This window comes from Euprymna scolopes, chromosome 29, assembly GCF_053919585.1.
Source record: "Euprymna scolopes isolate OS-2025 chromosome 29, ASM5391958v1, whole genome shotgun sequence".
Taxonomy (NCBI): Eukaryota; Metazoa; Mollusca; class Cephalopoda; order Sepiida; family Sepiolidae; genus Euprymna; species Euprymna scolopes.
The window spans coordinates 68,087,417-68,101,212 of NC_136510.1; the positions used below are offsets into that span (position 1 = coordinate 68,087,417).

Below are 13,796 nucleotides of genomic sequence, written 5' to 3' on the forward strand. Positions count from 1 at the left end.
TTCATGATTCATTGATCGGCCATTATCATTTTTTTGGAAATGTAACAAGACAAAGTACAGTTACCTCGTCTGTTATCATAAGAACTTTTCTGTTTATTGTAATTATTTGCTATCCCACCAAAGCAAATTAGGCACGAGGCCGTTTTTTAATGTAAGGAGAAAACCAGCTCTCCTAAAAGTAGGAAAAAAGGGGGCACTCTGGTTGTGACCAAAAATAATAATTGTCCCAGTATAGAGGGTTTCCCCTCCATTGACTGGTACAAATTATCTTAAGTGTAGCATTTGCAGAACAGATACTACACTTTGATCTTGGCAAGCCTTTTTTTTCTGTTTATTATTTAAGTATAACTTGCAGTTTCTTTGAAAACAATTTTCATTAATAATTAATTTTCTACTTTATCGTTTTTCGTAACTTTTGGATATTTTACTTATTTCAACATGACAATTAAGTAGATACTATTAGTTTTCATTGAAATTCAGTATTTCGATTTTCGTTCTTATTCCTAAGAAATGCCAAAACATCTTTATGATGTACGTACCAATAATAGAACAAAAAAATTATATTCAAAAACATGTAAATTAATCAAGGATTTTATTTTTAAAGAAAATCATTTTTGAATGATTTAAAGTGATTAATAGGAAATGGTAGGCATTACAAAGCTAATCAAGTTTGAAGTATTGTTGAGTTATCTTCCTTTGTTTCTTCAAGATGGTAATATGAGCAATCCCTTCTTGCTAGCTCATAAAATTTGATTTTCTAAGTTAAACATAAGACTATTTGATCACTTTGTGTGATTTTTGAAATGACATTTTCACGTTTTCACATGTACGTATATCATACGTATAAGATAAAAAAAATTTTAATATCGGAGAAATTTTGGACACGTAATCGTCAATAATTCTTATTTTAATAATGGATTTGTCAGACCTTTCAAGTTTTAAATGTTTTTGGTTGAATAATAGTTCCATTTATTTGTACATTCATAAAAATCGTGTCATTTGCAATCGGATTAAATGGACAACTTATTCACGATCAAAGAAAAACAGCTTTCTAATATACTCAGTTGTGCTATGCAATCAACGTCTGAGATTAACTAATTTGCATATTGCTTTGAAAGACAAACTCATTAATTAACATTTTTTATGGAAATCGCTTGAGACAAGGTGTGCAGCCAATTGATGTAAGGAGCTGACAAGAATGAAAGGTTAATGTAAAGACAGGAAATACCTATTGACCTTAGTTTTGAAAAGACCAAGGCTGTAAGCAAGAGGAAAACAGTGAGCAGGAAGAGAGTTACACAACCTTGTAGTTCTTCGAAAGAAGCTACTAAAATAATAAGCTGTATTACAATAAGGTATTAAAACAGTAAATTGATGGAGACCACTAGACCAACGAGTCAAACGAGCTGGAACAAAAGAAGCAGGAAATAGATCAGACAATTCTGAAGAACACATGCCATAATAGTATTTATAGAAAAGACTGAGACTAGCAACATCACGTCTGCTGCAAAGAAGAAAGGTTTGAGCCAATCAAATTACAGGTATGTTTAGCAGCCCAAATATGACAACAGTACTCTATAAATTGTTTGATAATAGATTTGTCGAGATAGAAAATAACTTCAGGTGTGAGAAAGTGTTTAGAGTGATAATGAACCACTTTTATGAGAAGTAGAAAGAGCAATGGGTCTAATATATGAACGTCAAGAAAGACCAAAAAGTTTTAAAATCGATTTTTCATTGAGAGCAGAACGATCCATAAGAATCTCAGGAAGTAAATGGGCATGTCTAGGATTAAAAGACAGGAGCTGAGTCTTAACAGGATTAAATGAAACAAGCCATTTCTTAGTCCACTCCATGACTAAACCCAGATTAGTTTTTGTTTTCTTATTCAACTAGCGAGGGGTACCCGGCATTGCCCGAGTGTTTGTAGGGGTGTGTGGTGTTAAATAAAAAAGAAGCCGGGGGGGTAGGATCGAAGCCGAACCCCTGAGGCGAAGTTTGAAAATAAAATCGGCCAGCCAGAAGTGAAAGATGTTTGAAAGTCGTCGAGCGTGACGACGATGACGATGTAAGCATTGTTATAAGCGAAGTAAAAAAGAAAACAATGTTTTAATTAAGCGGGGGTGGGGGGTGTAAAACACAAAAAGAAAAAATTACGTAAGACAAATGAACGATTAAAATAGAAAAATGAACGAACGTTACGTGAAAAATGGCTTAAATAATACAGGGTTCAATATTTAAATTAAAAAAATCGAAAAAAACATCTCACACCACGATTCGAACCCATAACGTTTAGATAATGAACCAAGGCCTTAACTACCTGAGCTAAAGCGACATCTTTAAAGTTTGTTTGGTTTATCAACTATTTAAAGTAAATCAGGTCATGACGTCATCTGACGCATGCGTTGTTGACCCTCCCCCCTGTCGAATCTGTCTAGACATCTCTCTCTCTCACTTCGTCTGCCTTACTCTAAAGACTGGAAAATGGCGTCTGGCTGTTTTTATTTAAAAAAAAAAACTTCGATCGTTAATATTTTTTTGTAAGCATATTTTTTTTTTACTTCACATGTTTGGCTTGGCTTTATTTTTCATTTAACTATCGTATCTACCTATTTTGAATGTGGTAATAACTTTGGTAACGTTGCCATAGCGTAGAAGTTCATAGTTTAGCTTTTTTAGTTCATAGTTTAGCTTTAATTAATTTTTTTTTTACTGATAACAACATTTTTAAATTGTAAATTCAGACCGCCATTAGAGGTTGCTGATGTCAAGATCATGTGACATGACTCAGCGGGTTTTAAATACAAGTTGACCCAAAATAAACGTCCGCGTGTATAGTTTATGTAGAAGAGTTGGCGGCCGTATTTTTTTGGGCAGTTATAAATCGATTTAAAAATTTGTAATGTTTAACATTAAAATGTCACTTTTTTGCAAAAAGCTGCCATCATTTCCTCTGACAAAGATATACATGCGACTGAGGACAGCTTGTGAATTTCTACTCTCATGAAACTTCCTCCTTTAGAGGAAGCCAGTTCAACCTGCCAAGGGTGCCACTTTGGTATGGTGGGGTATTTCTGGGAGTTGCATTTTTCCTGTGCCACACAAAGATACAAGTCCCACTAGTTATATACATTCAATTATTATTCATTATGAATCAACTGGATGTTTTATTTTAGATGTTAATAACATGCTTATTTGGGTGTTTGGATAACAAAAACACTGTATAATGATATACATATGCAGATCTCAAAAAAATAAAATGCGATAGTCTTACCTCAGATGGTAGAATTCTGTTACCATTATAAACAGGAGTGAGAAATTCCTCATCATAGTCATAAAATATGCGAAGAATTGGTTGTGGATAAAATGTAGCATTATCAAAAAGGTCTCGGAAGATGCCATAATGTTTTGCAATTGTATGTATGTCTTTGTTCCAGCCGACCTTCATCCATTCTTGATAGACTTTTTCCAATGGGACATTCACTAGATCGATAAATAAAAAACGTCTTTGTGAAACGCACACATTCAAAGATGACACTAATAACTTTATTTCTAATGCCCCCTCCCCCTTTCTCCTAACATGTGATACTGTTTGACCAATAAGAGCATTTGTTGGTATCGCCTAGCAATATTTGTTATGTATTATGCTAGTCATATAAAAACAGATTCATCGGACTACTGTTCTCATCTTGAGTGTTATTTTCACAATGTTTCGGTTGATGTCACCTCTGACCTTTGGGTGTTTCTTATCGAACTTGGGAATCTTTCTGTTGAACCCTGGAATCTGCACAGAATTTCAAATGTAACACTTACAAGGATTTGTGATTGTAGTGGATAAAGTACTTGGTCAAATTGAATTGTAAGTTACACTCTTCTGGAGGTTGAAGGTTCAATACTCAGTGCAGGCGACATTCAAAAAATACAATTGCTTAGGACTGATCGACAAAATGAGAGCATGCTACTCTTGTGGATTAAATAAAGAGTATTGTTCAAAATTCCATGCAGATTCCCTGAGTTTGACATAAAGATTCCAGAGTTCGACAAGATACACTGAAAAAAAGGTCAGAGGTTACATTGACGGAAACATTGTGAAAAAACAAAAAAAAACACTCAAGATGAGAATAGCAGTCTGAAAATCCAAATAATACAAATAATCAACCCTCATCTCAATAATTCAGAAACAAATTAGAATGTATTATATTTTTAAGTGATAATCCCATTAATTTCATTTTTATCTGTACTCTTCATGTAATGTCACCTTTTTTTTAAATCATTTTTTTTTAATTATCAAGTTAAAAGTTACATGAGGATAAATGTTGAAGAGATGGATAGATTATCAGTTAAATGATGAAGAATATGATGAGAAGATTGAAAATGATTAATGGAATGAAAATGGTTTGAATACTTATGGAAAGGGCTTATAAGGAGTATTTGTTGACAGTGAATTTAGAGATGGCTATGTTTTAGTCTTCAGAGAAACAGTCCAATAGTAATGTGTTCTAGAGATGAGAAATTCTGGGAAAGAAACTTCACAGGATGCTCAGATCAGATGTTCAAATCTGCATTCACCAGTTCTGCTGTTTAGTTGCATAGAAATGAAGATGAAATTATGGAGATAATGTAAAAAGATATCAGTTTATTTTAATGATTTTGAGTTTCAGTGATTTGATTTGATGATTTAATTTGATCAATTTATTCTGAATTTTCTTTGCTCCTATCTTTGGTGTTGTCAAGCAATCCAGTTATGTTGGTAAAAGTTTTTATGCTTCATATTCTTAATATTTTCAAATATTCATTCATGGAGTTTACTTTAACATGTTAAAATGAAAATTTACAAGAACATTACCAGATGCAGTTTCACGTTATATCTGTGGATTTCAATATAAGCAAATAATAAATCTGAGGTGGAATAATTAATCGAACAACTGGTTGGGTAACACAATTATGTTTATTGTACAATAGTCAAAACAAGAATTTAATCTGAAGAAGTATATATATATATATATATATATATATATATATATATATATATATATAAAATTTTCTTAATTAAGCTTCGCCCCGACAGTCGAGTTTTATATTTCTTTGATTTCTTTTTTTTTAACGCACATTTTATCTTTCTTTTATTAATATTATTGGATTTCATTCCCGTTTCCTTGTACCTATTTGTGTATTATTCCACGGATTTCTGCTTTTTGAATTACTTTGGATCATCTTCCAATTACGCGATTCCCTTGGATTTTACTTGTGCGAATGGAAATTTAACTAAGTTTCTTGGATTCTGCATTTTTGGATTTTACCGTTATTGGATATTTTACCCTTCACCAGAATATCCATTCATGTGAAATCACTTTTTTTATTCACCCTATTCCCTCTGCTTCATTTTTTGTTATCAAGTAAGATCTATGACTTACTTGTTGTTTCATCAAATACTTTTGCAAGCAAAATCCGATCCTACGTTTTGCTAAATCCTACTCCCTGCTGAGAAGGAAAGTATTTCTTCGAAACTCCGCAGATTAAGAACTATCCACTTATTTAGTGTTTCCTTTTTAAAATTAAATATGTTTTTAACTCTTTTTCAAAGTGTTTTTTAACATGTTTTATTAACTACTTGTTCTTATATATATATATATATATATATATATATATATATATATATATAAATCTAGGTTGGTGGGTAAGGTTGGAAGATCATTTTGCTGACACATGCATGTAGTTACTTTCTTTCATCTTCCCCAATCTTTGTCAAAATCTTTTTCAGTCATCATCTCTAACCATTCATTGTTTGAGGGGTGCTAGGTTTTTCCATTATAACAACCCAAAACAAATCCATAGATGACAAATACTAATACTCCAAGCTGGAGCAGACCTGCAAATTATGATAGCTAAGGGGGTAACTCTATACTCACTAAGCTTCCAAATTAGAGTTTCATCACTGGATGTAGTTTAATATCATATCCAGTGAAACAATTTTGCAGTGAAGAACAAACTTAGTTGTGTTGACTTCCCACTTTTCTTTTCATCAATGCATATCTTTAACATAAATGTTTTGAATAACGTTTTTTCTCTTAAAAATAATGAAAACAAAAGTAAAACAAAGTGAAATTACTTACATTTGCGTAGCCGTGATATTTGTTCCAATTCTTTTCGATTGAGATTCCATTGTTCTTTTTCCTTTTTCAACAACTTTTTATTGTCTGGAATCGGCAAACCAATGTAAATATCAGGATTTAACACTGGATCTTTTTTGTTCAATTCTATGAAATTAAAGCAAAACGCATTTAGAATTTATTAATCAAATAATAATTGCTTTTAAAATATTTTTAAAACATTGTCTACTATTTGAATTGCTAGACACCTCATACTTCAGTATTCAATTGAGAATTTTTCTAAATCTACAAGAGAGAGAGAGAGAGAGAAAGAGAGAGAGAGAGAGAGAGAGAGAGAGAGAGAGAGAGAGAAAATAACACCACCCATAGAATTGTTAATAAAGTCCAAAATCTTTTCTACAATCCAACCATATTTGGCACAAATAAACTTTAATCTATACCTAACTTGTCCACCAGGTTTCAGCCATGTATATACAACAATCTTTGTTTTATTGCCACTCAATGATAAACACACATATAACAAAAATTGCCAATAATTCTATCATATACTCATCTCTTGGCATTGATTTTGCATGTGATGACCTTCTTCATTTCAGGAATGTTGGATGGGTTTTAAAAAATCTAATGAGTAGAGAAACAAACAACTGATTTTAAGGAAGAGTAATCTATATATCTATAAATGTGAAAATGTCTGTGTGTGTGTGTACATTTCCCTACACAATAACTCTGTCAATTTTCGGTCTAGAGACTAGAGATTTGACATAAGTTGTACTAAGATTTGTGAAAATCTTTTTAATCAGTTTTCAGCCAGAAATTTGCTTGTCAAGGGGTCAAAGTTCAACGATTTGACCTTTGAAAACTCTACCAAACTCCCCCGCCAATTTTGGGTCTAAATACTTGAAATTTTAATGTAGGTAACTTGGACATGGATCAAACTTTTTAATTTGATTTGAACCCCAAAAAATAAATGTTAAGGGGTCAAAGTTAAAAAAAATGTTACCTCTGCAGTCTCTACCAAATTATTCAGCCAATTTCTGGTCTAAACATTTGAAATTTTACATCAAGGGTATTCAGAGATAGGGTAAGCTTTTTAATCGGTTTGGATCAAAAATTTGAGTTGCCAAGGTGTCAAAGTTCAAAAGATTTGACCTTTGCGGTGTCTAGCAAACTAAACAGCCAATTTTGGGTCTAAACATTTGAAATTTATACATAACGGGTATTCAGACATGCGGCAAGCATTTTAATCAGTTTTCGAAAAATTTGGCTGCCAAAAGGTAAAAGTTGAAAAAGTTGACATCTACAGATTCTACCAAATTCCTCCGCCAATTTTGGGTCTAAAGACTTGAAATTTTAAATGTAGGTAACTTGGACATGGGTAAAACTTTGTATTTTGATTTGAGCCCAAAAAATAAGTGTTAAGAGGTCAAAAGTGGGGTCAAAATTTAAAAAAAATTTGCCCTGTGCGGTCTGTATGAAATTACTCGGATAAATTGTGGTCTAAATATTTGAAATCTTACATAAAGTGTATTCACATGTAGGGCAAGTTATGAACATAGGGCCCAAGCAAAGCCGGGCTGAACTGCTAGTATATCAGAAAGTGACATTCTAAATAAACACTAGCAATAGCAGAAAATATTTCCAATCATGCTATGTGTGAGTCTCTATTGGTTACATAAAGGAATAAAAAATGAATGCATGCAAAGAGAAAATGCCAGATCATGAAATGCAAAAGGACATATCCATTTTACCTTCTGGCAATAACTTCCTATTCATTTTCTTTTTTACCTTAAATTAAAAGCATCTGGTTACAAAATTGTTAAATATATACAAGAGAATCTACTTCATATAACATGCCTTCAATAAGTTCCCAGACTTTTTGTACAGGCATCTAAAATTGTTGTAGACTCTTGAAAATTCAGTATGTTATTGCTATACATCTTATGAAATCACTGACTAATTTTTATGATTTCAGGTTCAACTGAACAGCTACAGCAGGAATTGGAATACACCTTACTAAAGCCTGGTTCCTGGTTGTCATGAATTTCAAAAATGCAATCTGGAGATGAGGACACTTTAGAAGAATGATATGCAATAAAATTCTGTTTTAAACTTGGAAAAAAATGCCACCGAAACGTATGGAATGCTTCAGACTGCTTTTAGACCATCTTTCATGAATCGAGCATGAGAGATTCAAAGAATACGAGGAGTCTGTGAGGGATGATGAGAGGTGTGGGAGGATTAGGGAAGTCAGAACACTGGATGGATAAGGACTGTCGTGTGTCTATAGAGACAATAAGTGTACAGTGTGATGTCAGTGTAGGAACTGTACGCACAATTATTTGCAAAGAACTGAAAATGCGGAAGATTTGTGCTAAGTTTGTTCCAAGGGTGCTCAGAGAAGATCAGAAAGAAAAATGTTATGACAGCAGGGAGATGGCTGAGCTGATGAATTCGGATACCACAGTTCTTGATGCTCTGGTGATCTGCTATGACTCGGAGACCAAGAGACAAAGTTCCCAGTGGTTCTCCCAAACCTAAAAAGGCCAGACAGAGCAAATGCATCTAGAAACTTATGATGATCCATTTTTTATAGCATGAGTATGATCTACATGCACTGGGTTCCAACTGAACAGACAGTCAACAAGGAATACTATATTGGGGTTTTAAGGGAATTCAGGAAGAGATTACGTCAGAAAAGGCCAGTGGCATTACCAGCAGGACTGTTTGTATCACCAGCTCACAACTCCATCCTTGTAACAGGCTATTTGATCAAGATGCGTATCAAGACCGTTCCTCACCCTCCCTATAGTCCAGACCTTGCTCCTTGTGACTTTTGGTTATTCCTTAAAGGAAATCCTTAGAGGCTGTTGTCATGATCCAATTAAAGAGATGAAAATGTCTGTGATGAGGGTCATTCACACGCTCACACAAGAGGACTTCCATGGAGCCTTCCAGATGTTGTTGGAACAGTACAAGTGCATTGCAGTCGGAGGAGATTACTTCAAAGGGAACTAGTTTCATGTGTCAATAAAAGTGCCCATACAAAAAAAAAAGTCTGGAAACTTATTGAAAACACTTCATAATTGTGCAAAAACAGTTACTAAAGAATGATTTATAATTTTTTTTTTTGTATAAACTTGTGTTCTTTGTTATTGACAGTATGCATAGCGATAAGACTTATTTATTATTTCATTTGCAGAAGATATCTACATAAATAGGAGTCTATTAAAACTCCTACTGACCATCCTATAGAGTTTTAGAAAAAGAGAAAAGTCTTCAAAGCCGCAAGTTTGAAATAATAATTTTTTAATTATTTTTTTCCTGTGTTCAACTTTAAATTAAAATCTACTAAAACTACAAGAAATACTGACCAACATTAGTTTTTCTTTTTCATACCAGTAAAAAGATAAGTCTTTTATTGATAACTTACATAAAATAAACACTTGTTCTTTTAATATATTACGGAATCTTAAGAGTTTTCAAAATAAAACCCAAATAATGATCCATGAGACATATTAATACTTGATACAAACTATTCCCTTTTTGTCACGTCTTCCTTCTATTATGTGATTGGTATTATATAAATATTATTATACTATTATATAAAAGGAACTGTGTGTGTGTGCGTGAGAGTTCGTTTCCTCTGGACTCCAGAATGGCTTGGCAGATTTTTTGGAAATTTCACACAAATGTACTTTATATTCCTGACAGTGTTTTTCAATAGGTTTTGTATCAGAATGCCTCCAATAAATATCGATAATAGAAAAAATCGATAATAGAAAAAAACTGATGAAAGAAGGAACAGACGATTTTGACTGAAGTTAACGCTTTATACAGCTTAAGTGCATTTGAGAAATTTTATTATTGCAAAAGTGGAAAGGTCCGGCATATAAAATTAACAGTAGATTCTTGATAAGACAGGGGTGTGTTTGAAATGAATATTTCAGTTAAAAGCATGACTGAATCATGATACTTGGCTTTTGCATTTTCAACTTTAATTCAAGCCATTTATATACAAATAATTTTCTAAAATCAATAGGTTCTCTACAGTGCAATGTAGACTACAATTTATTGTGGATTAAATCACTGAACGGAGTCATGTGAAGCTTTCTCCAAATGCACTGCGGTGGGCCCCTGACTAGACCAGGCAATCAATTGATTTGATTAAAAATTTGGGCAATTACACCGATTTTGATGACTATAAAAATATTCAATCTTGGGCAACATCAGGTCCCCTGCTAGTATATATATGTTTCTTTAATAAATATTTATATGAGGTAAGAACACATTTCCAGCGGATACTTTTGCCTTTTATTCATTATAATGAAAAAGAAATAAAGATTTTTCATGAAAACGAGTTTTCCCTGGAAGCATATAAAATCCTTAAGCATTAAAAAGTATTTTGGAAATTATTTACACAAGAATTTTATAAATAGAAATACAAACATTACGATAATAGAATTAAATTTTATAACAATTTGGTTAATAAAAATCTTATTTAAAAAACAAAAGAAAAATATACTTTGATAAAAAACCCAACAAAAACAAAATAGTTAAAAAAAAATGGAAACAAAAATAAAAGTTGTCACATAATTTTTCGAGTTTAGATGAAACCCGTTTCTTTATACATTTCCTTCCTTTATAAATCATGTATTTTGAGGGATGGGGGCTCTTTTGATATTTTTTGTGAATTTTCAGGCGAAAAAAAAAAGGAAACTTTAAAAAAAATCCCAAACTGTAAATTAGATTTGCACCAGTGCAGTGCACCAGCACAGCACTTTAATAAATATTTATATGAGGTAAGAACACATTTCCAGCGGATACTTTTGCCTTTTATTCATTATAATGAAAAAGAAATAAAGATTTTTCATGAAAACGAGTTTGTAAAAGTGAGACATTATTGATAAATGTAACTTTTTTCTTTTTAATATTCATAAAGAGTAAAACTTAGGGTAGTAAAATTTAGGGTAGTGGTGTGCCACACCACTACCCTAAATTTTAACAGGACGAATCAATAGTCTAAGGGACCGTTAAAAGTCAAGTTCATCAGTGTTTATTTGATAATTTTAGAAAATCATTCCTATCACCATTAAGGTGTTTTGGGGGTATTTTTAAAGGTACTTCTGCAGTTTACGAACCGTACTGAATAATAACATTATTAACATTATTCAGAAACTCATAAAAATACATGATTGATCATTTACCTATTTTTATAGAATCACTCCCGTTCCCAAACTATTTTCCTACATACCCCTAACGAAAGGGGGGGATATATAAATAAAGGCTTGGAGACAAGAATGATTCCATAAAAATACCGTTTATTTTTAGTCGATTCCCTACGATAACAAATTAAATTAAAAAAGAAAAACGTCCAGTCATTTTTAAATCTTCAAGGTTAATTCCTGTGTTCCATTGTCCAATCAACTACGTTTTATTTGAGACCTTTATAAATCTTACAATATTGACATGATCTGAGATTAATAATTAATATTAGTTATTAAACTATAAAAACGGCAAATAATGTAATAATATTAATTTAAAAATAAAAATTTCGAGTTGCATTCGAATTACATGTAAGACAGATTTCAACAATACTAACGTTAAGTTTTATGATGTCTTTAAGCATATTATTAAATATTTCTAAAATATTTACACGAAAAACAAATATAATACAAATAATATTGGTCAGACAAAAGAATGCAAAGTTGAGTAAAAACATTGATTTTAAGTCTAAAGATGTGTTATTTATTCAAGAGATTAAAAAAATAACACCATATGCTTTACGTAAAGTTATACCGAGTTTTGTTTACTGTGAAGAATGAAGATTTGATCGATCACCATTCAGATAATTACCTTCCATTTGATCCTTAAAGGACTTGCCGAGTTTCATGGGAGGGCGTGAATAAAATGATGCTACTTGCGTAATGAATGGTGTAGTTAACTTTTGATTTCGATTAAGGGTCGAGCGTAAAACAACGCTCAATGTCGCGGCCATTTTGCGGCTCAAGGGCAGATAACTCTAATTTACAGTTTGGGATTTTTGAAAGCAATTTCCTTTTTTCACCTAAAAATTCACACAAAATAGCAAAAGGGGCCCCACCTCTCAAAAAAAAAAAAATAAAAAAAAAAATAAATAAATAAAAAAATAAAAAATAAATAAAATATATAAAGACAAGATACTAAAACAACAACAAAACAAATAAAACACACACACAAAAAAACCCAAAACAAAGAAAACAAAACAAAATTAAAAACTAAAAGCAAGTTAAATTGTACGATAGAGACTGTTAGATTATCTTATTCATTTAGTATTCATCCAAATTTGGGTTAAAATCTATTAATTATTTATTTGTTAGTCCTTTTCACCCTAAATAAGGTATATTACCACTTGAACGTGAGAGTTTACTATTTGGAATCATTTTTAACAGGGAACTGTCAGGAGTGGAGCTGGAGAGTGGAGCAGTGGAGTGGAGCTGGAGCACTAGCAGCGATATGTCTGTTCACATTAAATTTAAACTTCTGCAGATTAGTACAGCCAGGGAAGCAGGAAACAGGGAGGCAATTTAAAAGTAGGCACTCCTTGGGCGTTGAGTTCCGTGGCGACCAGCATAAAAAAAACACGCGTCGCTCCCTTCAGGTGCATGCGCACGTAACATATTTTTTATTTATTTGTCACATTATTTATTTATTTATTTTGAAAAAAAAGTTTTACTCTTTATGAATATTAAAAAGAAAAAAGTTACATTTATTAATAATGTCTCACTTTTACAGACATTTGTTTTTAAATTTGTTTTTAAATGACGACTTTTATCGACTTTTTTTTAAAATAGCATTTGCGGATGGGTAAAAAACAAAAAATAACTAAACCATTTACTGATAATTTCTCACTTTTACAAATATTTTTAACAAATAAATGTTATCAAAGTCAAGATACTGAGAAATTGTCAATAAATGGTTTAGTTATTTTTTTCGTTTTTTACCCATCCGCAAAAAAACAAAGTCGATAAAAGTCATCATTTAAAGAAAAATTTAAAAACAAATGTCTGTAAAAATGAGATATTAATAAATGTTTAGTAACTTTTTTTCTTTTAATATTCATAAAGAGTAAAACTTTTTTTCAAAAAAAAAAAAAAAATCATTTAGTTACTACAACATCAGTAAATAAATAAATGTTACGTGCGCTTGCATCAGGAAGGGAGCGACGCATGTTTTTTTTTTTGTTGGTCGCCATGGAATTCAACGCCCAAGGAGTACCCAAAAGTATAATAGTCCAAAGGAAGAAACTATTAGAGTAGAAAACTTTCTGGCATTTGGAGGTGGGATTTTGCTGCTTGTTGTATTATTTGGAAGTAAGAGTTATCTACCCTTAGGCATGCGCGCTCTCTAATAAAGTAAGCTGGGACGGCAGTTCTCTGGCGACCGAGCTGTTGTCAACATCTATGTCTGCGTTGTCTTTCTTTCATGCTGTTTGATTCCCACCAGATGGGAGGCACCAACATTATATCTGGCGACGAGAGATTATTTTTCATGACGAGCTCACACTACATAATTTTCGGAATTTAATACAAATAAGAAAATTTTCGGAATTAATACAAAAAAAAAAAAGAATGGCCAGCGGTGGTTTACCAGTTTTCCCCAGTTTTAGCGTACTTGCGGATCAAACCACAACCGCCGTTCATTGGAAAA

At 32.2% G+C, this 13,796-nt stretch overlaps 1 protein-coding gene across 1 annotated transcript in view; it reads right to left on the reverse strand.

The window, feature by feature from the left end:
• The window catches only part of LOC145252693 (large ribosomal subunit protein mL38-like), a 30,796-nt gene extending 18,666 nt beyond the window's left edge, over positions 1 to 12,130 (reverse strand). The window contains exons 1-3 of the mRNA XM_080112513.1: positions 11,964 to 12,130; positions 6,114 to 6,257; positions 3,275 to 3,483 (exon numbers count right to left, since the gene is read on the reverse strand). Of these exons, the coding sequence (XP_079968639.1) occupies positions 3,275 to 3,483; positions 6,114 to 6,257; positions 11,964 to 12,105 (495 nt within the window). The 5' untranslated portion in view covers positions 12,106 to 12,130. The remainder of the gene's footprint in view (positions 1 to 3,274; positions 3,484 to 6,113; positions 6,258 to 11,963) is intronic.
• Between the last annotated feature and the right edge of the window lie 1,666 nt (positions 12,131 to 13,796).